The sequence below is a fragment of the Chiloscyllium plagiosum genome, chromosome 2 (genome assembly GCF_004010195.1).
Source record: "Chiloscyllium plagiosum isolate BGI_BamShark_2017 chromosome 2, ASM401019v2, whole genome shotgun sequence".
NCBI lineage: Eukaryota > Metazoa > Chordata > Chondrichthyes > Orectolobiformes > Hemiscylliidae > Chiloscyllium > Chiloscyllium plagiosum.
In genome coordinates this window covers 103,978,648-103,991,908 of record NC_057711.1, presented here as the reverse complement: position 1 = coordinate 103,991,908, position 13,261 = coordinate 103,978,648, and the positions used below count along the sequence as shown (strand labels likewise).

Here is a 13,261-nt window from a genome sequence, read left to right as displayed (position 1 = left end):
GAAAGGTCGAGGAAGGGGAGGGAGGAAGGGGAGACTGTCCAGGTAAATTTGAGGTCGGGGTGGAAGGTGTTGGTAAAGTGGATGAACTGTTCAACCTCCTCGTGGGAGCACGCGGCAGCGCCGATACAGTCATCGATATAACAGAGGAAAAGGTGGGGGGTGGTGCCAGTGTAGCTGCGGAAGATGGACTGTTCCACATATCCTACGAAGAGGCAGGCATAGCTGGGGCCCATGCGGTTGCCCATGGCTACTCCTTTGGTTGCTGGAATCTGTACTGAATGCAAACATTGCTGGAAATCACAGTGGGTCAGTCAGCTCTGTGGAGGGAGCACGCTAATTTTTCGAATCCAGGTAACTCCTCATCACAGCTAGTGTGAAGGGGACGACATTTACGTAACAGTGGGTGTGTGGAGTGCTGGGGGAGAAAGGATGCTGATTGTACAGATTAAGTAATTGGAATGTGACAATGGCAGGACAATAGTGTGTCCAACTGCCAAACTGGAAAGATCAAATGGTCCCACTGGAGTTGGGGGGGGGTGGGGGGTGCAGTGGGTAGGGGACCGAGGACATAGTAACAGAGAATGCAGCAAGTAAAGCTGAAAGAAAGGGAAGGAATGAGATGTAGTTCACAATCTTAAGGAGTTGAATTCAGTGTAAAGTCCAGAAATTGTCAAGTGCCTAACCTGAAGATGAGATATTGTTCCTCAGTTTGCATTGTGATTTGCTGGAGTATGCAGCATGCCAATGACAGACAAGAGGTCAGGGTCAGGCTTGTACAGGGACCAGAGGTGTTCTGTGTTTAGTTTCTCCAATGTAGAGTAGGCCAATTGGCTGCAACAGCCCCAATTGGTGGAGGTAATTCTGCTTCACTTGAAGCAGTCTATTCTGGAGTCTATTCACCGGTTTGTTTCCAGTTCCTCGGGCTGGTGTGGCCAGAAACAGGGAGATAATGGACTTGAACGTGTGGTCGGGGAACTGGTGCAGGAAGCAAGGATTTAAGTTCTTGGATCTCTGGGGTATATTTTGTGGTAAGCATAAATTCTACAAGAGAGACGGTTTGCACCGTAATAGGTTAGGGACCAGCATTCTGGCAGGCAGGTTTTCTACTGCAGGAACTGGTGCAGGAAGCAAGGATTTAAGTTCTTGGATCTCTGGGGTATATTTTGTGGTAAGCATAAATTCTACAAGAGAGACGGTTTGCACCGTAATAGGTTAGGGACCAGCATTCTGGCAGGCAGGTTTTCTACTGCAACACAGCTACTCAACATTTTCATCTTTGGACATGGACTTCAGGTGACATCAGTGCTGCAAACAGCTGCTCCACCCTTAGAGAGTGAACAGTAATCCACAATGAAAAATGAAAGGCAAATGTAGAGAATGACCAGGTAGACAAGGTAACAAAGTCAAGCAACATTTGTGGCACCCTATCCAAAAACTTATTTCTTTTAGAAACACATAATGCTATTTTTAAAAAAAAGGCCCAAATCATCAAGCAAATAATTCCAGTAAATGAAGATAACTGAAAGCTTTTTCAAAAAAATATAGGTTTATGGGCAAAAAAAAATCAATCCTGTTTTATTCATTCCAAAATTTTTACTTCTCAAAAGACTTTGTGTCTTATACTCTACAGTGAATGTCTTGCATGCTTCAACAGGGAATTATTTTAAAAAGAAAGAAAATGCATAGTGAAAATGTAAGCAAACACTGGACGATATTAGGACAGGTGACTCACTTCCATAAAAAAAGTAAAACCCTATAGATGCTGGAATTCTGAACTGAAAGCAGAAAGTGTTGGAGAAACTCAATAAGTGTGGCAGCATCTGTGGAGAGAGAAACAGAGTCATCTTTGGTTCTGAAAGGTCATATTAGACTCTAAAGGTTAACCTTATTTCTCTCCTACAGATGCTGTCAGATCTGCTGAGTTTCTCCAACACTTTGCTTTGACTGACTTTGACGTTCAAGCATGCTACACAAGCCTGCCTCATGAACACGCTGTGCTACTTCCAGACTTGAATGGTCCAAACATCTGAACCACCTGTGTGTACACAGAACATGAAGGGCTTTTGCCCGAAACGCCGATTTTCCTGCTCCTTGGATACTGCCTGACCTGCTGTGCTTTTCCAGCCCCACTCTAATCTTGACTCTGACCTCCAGCATCTGCAGCCCTCACTTTCGCCCTGTACACAGAACATTCCATGTGCTTAGTGCTTCAGTGCACAGCCCTGTCCCAGGAGGTAACTGTGAGAGATTATGTGGCTCACACCTAAATTTTAAACTATGCTGTTTGCGATTTGGCACTACAGCATTGCTCAAAACTGCAGTCTCATTTAAGCTGAGCTCTCTTCGAAGGATTAAATTTATACAGACACTGGTACAATTCAGAAAACTTCACAAAACATTGTTTTTGCTACTTCTGGAAAACAATCACATGCACCAGTCAAAGAGTGCAATTCCCACTGGCCTTAACATTTACACGTTCAATCTACCATGCCATATTGCAGCACTTGGATGAGGTTGTACAATTACTTAACCCAATTCACTGGTTATACAACCATAGTTAAACATGGTTTCTCACGCATCACACTGATTACAGTATCAGCCCCATCATTCTGTGCATCGAGAAAAATAAAATGGGGTGGAGTACATTGGGAAAATCTTACTGAACCATTCTTTCCAAGATATTAGTCTGTCCATTTGTTTGTTTACAAAGTGTAAAAGGCATGTTCATTCTGGAAACCATTATCTTCAGGAACGGAATGGGATTATCGTAGCAGGAGTTCAAAGTACAGATTACATGTGGCCCTCTACACCAGTCAACCTGTACTGATACTTCTTGTAATAAAAAACATCTTTAATCTGCATGCAGATGGGGAAATCAAATAAGTAACAAAATCGTAGAGGAGGAATTTCTGGTGTGTGTACAGGGTGATTTTCTGGACCAATAATGTGAAGAAGCAATGAGAAGACCAGGCCATCCTAGACTGAGTATTTTGTGATGTGAAATGAATAAATGGCAATCTAATTATGCAAGGTCTTTTGGAATAAGTGGCCATAATTTGGAAGAATTTGTCATTAAGGTGGAGTGACATTGTTGATGCTGAGACTAAGGTCCTGAATCTAAATAATAGATATTACAATGGCATGGAACACTACTTAAAGGGATGATGATGGAAAAGCAATGACAAACATTCGAAGAGCATAAGTGAACGGCAACAATTGCTCATTCCTGTCAGGCACAGAGTAAAATGAGAAAGGTGGTCAAACCATGGCGTACAAAGGAAATAAGAGACAGTATTAGGATCTGAAGAACAGGCAGACAGAAATTGGCCAGAAAAAAAACAGAACCAAGGAGTGGAAGCAATTTAGGATTCAGGAAAAGTGGACAAAGGGATTGATTAAGAAAGGAAAATTGAAGTACGATAGCAAACTTGCGGGAACATAAAAACTGACTGTATAACTTTTTGTAGGTATGTATAGAGAAAAAAAACTGAACACAAATGCAGGTCTCCTACCTTCAGAAACAGAGAGGTTTATAATAGGGAATAAAAAAATGGTTGACCAACTCCATACATAGTTTGGTTCTGTGTTCACAAAGGGCATAAATAACATACCAGCAAATGTTCGGGAATACAGGATTTAATGAGAGGGATGAACTGAAGGAAATCATTATTCGCTGGGGAAATTGATGGAATTGAAGACTGATAAATCCCCAGTAGCAGATAATCTATGTCTCAAAGTATTTAAGGAAGAGGCTCTAGACAGAGTGGCTGCATTAGTGGTCATCTTCCAAGACTCTGGAACAGTTCCTACAGATTGTAGAGTGGGGTTAATGTAACCAATCTATTTAAAAATAGAGGATGAGAGCAAACCAGGAATTATAGATTAGTCAGGCAGACATTGGTAGTTGGGAAAATGCTAGAGTCCACTATAAAATACTTAATAGCTGAAAACAGTGTGAGAATCAGACATAATCATGCAGTCAAGGCCAAAACATTGCATGAATTCCAGTGGAGTTGGATCTAGCACTTGAGCTAAAGAGATCAAAGGATATGGGGGAAAAACTATTGAATTGGATTATCAGCCATAATCACAATGAATGGCGGAGCAGGCTCAAAGAGCCATCTAAGACATCAACATGTAAAGTTAAAGCACATGGGATTGGAGGTAGTGTTTTCAAATGGTCAGAAATACGGGGTAGACCATTTAGGACAGCGATGAGGAGAAACTTCTTCACCCAGAGATTGGTGGCTGTGTGGAATGCTGCCCCAGAGGGCAGTGGAGACCCCCAGTCTCTGGATTCATTTAAGAAAGAGTTGGATAGAGCTCTCAAAGATAGTGGAATCAAGGGTTATGGAGATAAGGCAGGAAGAGGATACTGATTAGGAATGATCAGCCATGATCATATTGAATGGCGGTGCAGGCTCGAAGGGCTGAATGGCCTACTCCTGCACCTATTGTCTATTGTCTATAAAAGATTGCTTAAACCCTTGGATGGGAAGCAGGGAAGAGGTGAAAGGGCAAGTGTTACACATTCTGCACTTACATAGCAAGGTACCGTGGGAAAGGGAAGTACTCTAGAGGTGTTTCAGAAGTTCAATTTCATTCAGAATTACTTGGGATGACTGACCCAACTGGGTCAGTCTTGATTCTGCTAACCACCACTTAGGATTTTACACATTTTCTGGTAGATGTCTAGAATCTGGGAATTAATTTTCCCAATATTGAAGGTGTTGTCCACAGCTGCCCCTGAGGCATAGCCTGCCCCTGTTGATTCCATTACCTCTTTTCTTCCTTACCCTGATCATTTCAGGCAGCTTAAGTTCTCTCCTTTGTAGAAGATGTGTCACCACAATTGTTGATGGTTGGAGAGCACCAATCAGGTGGTTATATTTTTGAAAAGTATCTGTATGTCCTTGTGTCTCTGGCATGAAAGTTACTGGTTCCCCAATATCCTTTAATACTAATCCTGTATCATTGTTCCTTCTCTGGGACTACTGCATTTTAGTTCAGGAGTAGTTTCAGTTGTGGTGAGGGCCAAGGTTATAGGCGTGAATGGGGGTGATAGCAGTGGATACAGATTGCCTCCAAATGGTCAACAAGTAGGGTGTTAGTTAAACTATTATCAGTATCCAATTCATATGTTCCCGCATTCCTGAACCATAGGGGTGGTAGGGAAGGTGGGATTTCCATTTGATCCCTAAGGGCACACACTTGTTTCATCACCTTCCTAGTAAAGTGTATATGATCTGAGTAGGTCTGTCGTAGGACACCCCCATCTGGGTATAATGTCTTTAATTAGTATCCTTGCAACTGTTCCTGCAGAATAGCCCTTTCAGGGAAATGCCTTCACCCATGGGGTGAATCTATCTATCAGTATCAAACTGTATATTTTCCGTGAGTTTGTGGGAATAGTCCTGTAAAATCCATTTGTAGCTGTTCCCATGGGTCCTTAGCTCTGGCCTGGTGACTTAGTTTTAACCTTGTTGCCTTTTCTGGTTGACCCTGTGCAAATGACACACACCTTTGGCCATACTTTGCAGTGATTCTGCTCGTTTCAGGCCACCACCAACATAGAGTCATTTTTTGCTGTATTTCATCCCTCCCAAGACCATGATAAGTTTTGAATAACATCTACCTTATGCAACGGGGGCAACTACACTGTCTTGCATCCCCTCCCCCCCATTTCTGCATCTCATCCTGGAAATAGTTCCTTGTATCACTTTTCGACCACCTTCTGTTGCTCTCTGACTACAGAATGAAATGAGTTACTCATTCTGGACCCAAGGCATCATGTAGTCATGTAAGCACACCAAAGGTGTAATTTCTGCCCATGTAAATATTAACTCTCTGATCTTTAGCTAATTTCAGTGCCTCAGTTAAGGCCTTTAATTCAACCACTTGGACTGCATACTTTCCAGGTGTGTGTTGTCCTGCTTTTGGGTCTCCCTCTATTGCCACCACTGCCCGAGCAGTGTGTAATATTTCCTTTACCTATCTACAAAAAACTCCATTACTCTATCTCCTTCTAGTGGTTCCTCAGCAATCCTGATCTCTCCATTACCGAAAACCTTCAAACATTCATGTATATCCCGTTCTTTTACCATTAGTCTTGCTAGTTTCACTGAACTGTCCTTGGTTATCAGTATGTTTGTCTGCAGGGAGCAGTACCAATTCCCACTTGACTCAGGGGGCTATCAGATACTAGCCTCCATTCGCCTGCTTTAATAATGCTGCCAAACTGTGTAGGGTATGGAGTATAATCTAACCCATAAGGAAGGCTAATAGGCTCGGGCACCTCAGTTACCCACATTGCACAATCCAGTGCTTGTGCACCCCGGTAGAGTCCAGCAGTTGTGGATCTTCTTCATGTGGGCTGGTGGGCGACTGGTCACAGTCTGTGGCCATGTTTCTGACACACTAAAGTTAAAAAATACCTGTTATTGTTCTCACAAAGAACATAGAAGGATCTTGATCCGTTGGACAACCCTAGTGCCAGTGTAGAGGTTAAGCCTTGCTTTAATCCATTAAAAGTTTCTTCTGTCTCTGGGCATCAGTCTATCCTCCTCTGGGTCTACTTTCCCCCCTTTCCCAGGGCCTGTAATGGTTCTGCCAATTCCTAATAATTTTCTATAAACTTGCAATAGTTAAGTAATCCCATGATATGCCAGATTCTGTTCGCAGTATGGGGCAACTCCAATAGCTGCATTCTGCTCTGTCTTTTTTCCATTCCTGATTTGATGTCCTAAGTATTTAACTTTGTGTCTTCCCATTGCACCTTATACGGGCTGATCTTTAATCCAGACTGACTGACCTGATGTCACACTTGGCTTAGTTTCCGGAAATGTTTCTTTTTGCCCTCCGAAACAATCAAGATGTCATCTACATACTGTAGGATGGTACTTTCTGGTTTTGTCCTATTGATTTGACTTATTGTCTTGACCATATGGTGGAATATGGGTGGACTGTTATTAAATCTCACGTTGACTGTAATGAAATCCTAGGTGTAATAGAGTCCCCCTGACAATAAAGTCAAGCTTGTTCTGAGACTTAAAATCCACTGGTCCTGACCAAACTCTATGAGCAGTATCGAGGAGAGAGAATATGTCATGCTGAGGTTTTAGGCCATTAAATATTGTTGATGGGTTGGTCACTATTGGGTACTCCCTGGTGGCATACTTGTTCAAAGAGGTATAATCAACTGCACACCGGTACGACCTGTCAGGTTTCTTGACGGGCCAGACAGGAACATTAGTGTGGGATGCAATTGGCCTGACAATTCCTTGTTCCTCTAAATCCCTAAATATCATGACTATCGTTTATCTGCCTCGGGCATAATGGGATAATGTTAATGTGGTAGATGAGAACGCCTCTTAACCTTTACAGGATCTACCTGTATTAATCCACAATCCTGTTGGTAGGTTGGGTCCTTGCTATCCCTCCCCCAAATCCTTTAGCTGGCCCAATCGACCTGCAATATAGCTACTGGAGATGTAGCATCTCTGTTTCTTCCTCTCCCTAAAAAGACAGGAGAGTACCTACGTTAACAGCTACACCTAACTGTTCTAAAAGATCAATTCCCATAAGGGTTTCTTCCTCATTCTCACAAGCCCAGACCTGAACAGATTGTACAACATTCCCGATCTGTATTGGGGCTGGTTCACTTAACGTAGCTTCCTTAGATCCTCCCGAAACTCCTCTAATTTGGATGTTCAAAGGGCAAATCCATATCAGTAATTGATGCAGTTGCTGCTGTATCTATTAATATTGCATAATTTGGGCCCCATAATAGCATGTCAAAAAATAATCTGGGATCCTTCACCCCACACCGAGCGCCGCTACCCATCTTTGGGGTAGCAGCTACTTCAGGTCATCCACTAAGACCGGGATGACAAGTGGCAGTGCCATTGCTCCCAGTAGGCACATAGGGTCCTGATGTTGCAAGCATGGTCACCAGTGTCCCTATCCTGAATGGTTTGATTTTGGGACGCTTGGGAGATTAATTTAGAATGGCATTCTGGTCAGTACAGAAATGGTGAACCAAAGCGCCTGCTCTTGTGCTTTACTGTTCTGTATCCCTTGTAAAAGAAGCTTAAAGGAGGTGTGTGAGAGAAGGTTTTTACACAGAGGATGGTAGGAGCCTGTGGTCCCTTGCTTTCGCTCCTGCCCTCTTTTATGCAGCAGTCTCTTTTCTAATGGCCTGACCCATCATGTTCAAGCACTTATACTTTTCCTTATCTTTATCTTGTCCCGCCCCACTCCCCTTTCTGTCTACATTGTCTGACAATGTGTCCTTTCCTGCTGCACTTACAACACTCAATATCCAGCTTTCCTTCTTGAGCTGCATTCATGTTGGCCATATTGCCCTCTCTTTCTGATTGCCTCAGCCCTCCTAGTCCAATTTGGGACCTGGTTATAGTTATTTCACACTGGGACCCCAATTTTCAAAATCTTAGCTAGCTGGGATACAATTCCATCCTTTAGTACTTTCAAATATAACTCGCCATCTCTATTGCGGAAGGGCCATACTACCATTGTAATTGTGTGCTTCAAACTTCCTTTCTACATAGTCCTCAGTCTTTTGGTTCTCTCTATTATTAAGGTCACCTTAGTCCAATTTGGGGTGCTCCGACCTAATGTATCCTTAAATGGCTATGTCTGTCATTGGGCCATTAATTTTGGATTGTCTAGGTGTGCCATTTAATTTTGGTTGTAAATTCTGCCAAACACTTTTAGACATTTTGGCCTTAGTAAGGACATGTACATCATCACTGGTAAGACAATGACCCTCTACCAATGTGTCCATTTTCTCCCAATAGGGACCATTATTATCGTTCCTTTTTAATGTGGGCAATTTGTTAAATAACATTTGCCTCTCTGGGGTCTACTTTTATTTCCTTTCTCTCCTGTTGATTCCCCTGTCGATCTCTCCTGTTTTTAACTACAGGCCGCTGAGGTACTCCGGACATTGAATATAAAAGCTTTAGTTTGGCTATGTTTGGAGCATTGTGTACAGTTCTGGTCACCACGCTATAAGAAGAATGTGGAGGCTTTGTAGAGAATGCAAAAGAGGTTTACCAGGATTTTGCCTGAATTGGAGTGTGTCGGCAATAAGGAGAGGTTGGACAAACTTGGATTTTTTTGCCAGGGCAACAGAAGTTAGGGAGCGAGCTGATAGAAGGATATAAAATTATGAGAGGCATAGAAATGGTATATAATAAGTCTTTTTTTTTTCCAGGGTGGAAATGTCAAATACTAGAGGCGTAAGTTTAAATTGAGAGGGATAAGCTTAAAGGAGGTGTGTGAGAGAAGGTTTTTACACAGAGGATGGTAGGAGCCTGGAACATCTCATGAAGGGCTTTTGCCTGAAATGTCGATTTTTCCTGCTCCTCGGATGCTACCTGACCTGCTGTGCTTTTCCAGCACCACTCTAATCTTGACTCTAATCTGCAGCATCTGCAGTACCCAATTCTGCCTGGAACATGCTGCCAGGGGAGGTGGTAGAAGCAATGTTTATGAGGTATTCGGACAGACACATGAACAGGCAGAAAATAAAGGATATGGATATGTATGTGCGGGCAAATGAGATTAATTTAGAATGGCATTCTGGTCAGTACAGAAATGGTGAACCAAAGTGCCTGTTCTTGTGCTTTACTGTTCTGTATCCCTTGTAAAATAAATATATATGTGAAATTTTAATCCTGCCCTTATTGAATAGAACATCCCCAATCAAATTGTGTCAATGATCCCTGGTGGTATGTTCATTCTGATCCTCTGTCCAGCTGAGAGGCTGCTGCTCATGTCTGTTTTGCACAGAATGTGTCATTTTGCTGTCTGACTATTAATAGCTGATTTCTTGGAAGTCAATTCTCTGATACCTTGCTCTTCACTTGCCCTGAATTGCCCTTCTCCACTGTCAACTTTCACCAGCTGCTTCTGCAGCTCCACTGTGAACCCCTGATGGGGAATAAAAGGAGTGAAAGCACCAGCAGCAGCAGGGGGAGCAAATCCAGCAGCAGCACCAGCTGCCTCTTCCTTCGCCATGTGGCACTCCGCTGGGCAGAGCTGATGGACACTGAGATCCAGCTGACAGGAGGCAAGACCCAAAACAGGGTCTAAACACAGAGGGTCAGATCTCTCAACATGTGCGATTCCCACCATGTCAGGAGGCTGAGTCTGTCATAGCAGGTCGGTGCTGACATCTGAAGCCTCTGGGAGCAGGACCTCCTTTCCCAGTCGATCAGCTGAACACACGTTGCCAATGGAGGTTAAATTGTCTGATTGAAATTTCAGCCTCTGGTTCTTGGCCTCACTCTGCAGTTCTCCACTCACTTCAAGCAGATAACAAACAAAATTACTGGCTGTAAGAAATAGATTGTGTGGAGAGGAGGACATTTTAACCCAGCCGGGGTGCACTACTGTCCAGTTCTGCAGATGTTAGCAATGACCCAAAATGTTTGACAAATTCAGCCCATTATCCAGGACATTCTTCCTGAGTGGTTGGGAAAAATGAAAGCAGGATTTTAAAGCTCTGGCTGAATTAAAGAGTCACAGCCAAATCCACTCCTGAATCAAACCAGTCCCAACCCATTATTGAGCCCTGTCCTGTCTACACATCTATGGTATTTTCACTAGATTAATGTTTTGATTTGACTTAATTTTACTGTTGTCACATGTATCTAAGTACAGTGAAAAGTTTTGTTTTGTGTGAAATACAGGCAGATCATGACATATAAGGACATACAGATCATATATGTTTAAACAGAACGAGGCATACAAGGTTACAGCTGCAGAGGTTGTGCACAAAGCAAGATCAACATTGGGTTTGAAATCAGATTAACTTTTTAATTACCTGCAATCGAACACATTCAATGCAAATCTAGAATTGAAGTTAAATCATGACCAGGAAATCATTGCAGATTGTTGGCTAAACCCATCTGGTTCATGAATGCCCTTTAAGGAAGGACTCTGCTATCCTTACCTGCTCTGGCCTTGATGTGACCAAATACCCACAGCAATATGATTGACTCTTAACTGCCCTCTTGGCAATAAATTCTGGCCTGACCAGGAAGACCCATATCCTGCAAATGTATAGTATAAAATATCAAAAGTCTCTAAGATCAAAAGAAATGTGATCAGATATCACCCTGATATTCAGGACAGGAGGGAGATCAATTGTTGTGAACCACACGCCAGTAAACCTGACTGTAGTCATCAATAATGTTCTGGAACTGAGTATAAAGGAATTCTGAAGAATGAATTTAATAAATCATTGGGTGATAAACTTGCTGAGATATTTGCAGCATTGACAGACACAGCTGAGTTGACAGAACGCTGGTGTAAGTTGGCTCATGTGGAGTCATTATTTCAGAAAGACTGTAAGGGCAGGACAGGAAAACATAGAGTGTTGAGCCTTATGCCAGTGCTGAGTAAGTTGTTGGAGGGGATTCTGCGGGACAGAATTTAAATACATTAGGAAAGGCAAGGACTGATTAGGGATATTCAATATAGCTTTGTGTTTGGGAAATCGGTTTCACTAACTTGATTAAGCTTTTCGAAGAGTTGACAAAGAAGATTGATGAAGGAAGAGCAGTAAACATTGTCTAAATGGACTTCAGCAAAGCATTCAACAAGATTGCTCATGGTAAACTGGTTAGGAAGGTTAGATCACATGGGATCTGAGGGAGATAGCCGATTGGATACAAAAGTGGCTTGAAGGTGGGCAGTAGTGATGCTAAAGGGTTGCTCTTCAGATTGGGGGGTCTGTGACCAGCAGTGTGCTACAAGGATCAGTGCTGGGTCATTGCTTTTTATAATTCATATAAATGATTTGGATGTGAATATAGGAGACATGATTAGTAAGTTTGTAAAATAGCTAGTGTAGTGGACAGCGAAGAACATTACCTCAGTGTACCACGGAACCATGATCAGATGGACTTATGGGCTGAGGTGTTGTGTTTTGATAAGACAAACCAGGGCCGGACTTATACAGTTAATGGTAGGGTCTTGGGAAGTGTTGCAGAACAAAGAGACCTAGGGGTGCAGATGCACAGTTCCTTGAAAGTGGAGTCGTAGGTCGAGAGTGGTGAAGAAAGCATTTGACACACTTGCCTTCATTGATCAGAACATTGTAAGGGAGTTGGAGTGTTATCTTATGGCTGTAAATAACAATGGTGAGTCCACTTTTAGAATACTGCATTCAATTCTGGTCTGCCTTATTTAGGAAGCATTGTTAAACTTGAGAGGGTGTAGAAAAGATTTACAAGAATGTTGTCAGGACTGGAGGATTTGAGTTACCACGAGAGGCTGAATAGGCTGGGGTATTTTCCCTGGAGCATCGGAAGCTGAGGGGAAGGTTGTAGAGTTTTTGAGTTGTTATTGGTATGTTCGTCAAGCTGGAAATTTGGTTTGCAGACATTCTACTTGACATCCTCAGCGCTGTGGAGCCAACTGTGAAGTGCTGCTGTATTGTGTCAGTTGGAATGTATTTGGTTTCAAACCATTTGTAAAGAAAGGTTCATTATCATGACTGGTCTGTTGATTTCAGATCTCATCCCTAGGTAGTTAACTGCTGGCACCCTCTTTGATCAGGTTAGTATTCCATAGTATCTTCCTAAATGAAGGTCAGCTTATTCCTCTGCTCCCGTTTCTATTTCTTATGCTTTTAAGTTCTTGTCTCCAGGACCGTGTTCTTTCTCAGACTGGCTCTCTTTGGTTATATACTGGCAGGTGGCTTAAATTTCCATTCCCTGTACAGGTGCCTTACTTCATCCATGTCCTTGGTGTTGCTTGATTCGTTCCCAAGGTATTGTGCAGAATATCAGATTTGATAAAGGGATGCCAGCCTTTGAAGACTTATTTCAGTTATAATTATCAAAATGCTGGGAATCTAGGATGGTGTGAGTAGACTGAAGTTTGGTAAATTTATATCACTACTTAGGAGAGGAGGGAAAGCAATTGCAGAGAATGACAGGCCAGTTAGCCTGGCATTAGAAGCCAGGAAAGTTCTGGAATCAAGTGTGACAAAGCACTTCAAATTGAGCTTTGCGAGATCATGGTGTGATTTACTAAGATAGTATCAGCTAAGGACAGGGAAATCATGATTTACAAATATATGCGAGCTTTTAGAAGGTGCACATACTTGCCTCGATAAAGGGGTGTTCAAATCAGTGTAATGTATTCACGTTTCCAAAAGGCATGTTGGATTTAGTAAAACAGAATTAAGAATTAAATTTTTTATTAAAAAAATGAAATTAGGGCACTG

General features: G+C 42.4%; 1 protein-coding gene across 1 annotated transcript in view; it reads right to left on the bottom strand.

Moving 5' to 3' along the window:
- Positions 1 to 10,041, bottom strand: part of dnah6 (dynein, axonemal, heavy chain 6) — a 341,236-nt gene extending 331,195 nt beyond the window's left edge. The window contains exon 1 of the mRNA XM_043705917.1: positions 9,876 to 10,041. Within this exon, the coding sequence (XP_043561852.1) occupies positions 9,876 to 10,041 (166 nt within the window). The remainder of the gene's footprint in view (positions 1 to 9,875) is intronic.
- Positions 10,042 to 13,261: the final 3,220 nt, after the last annotated feature.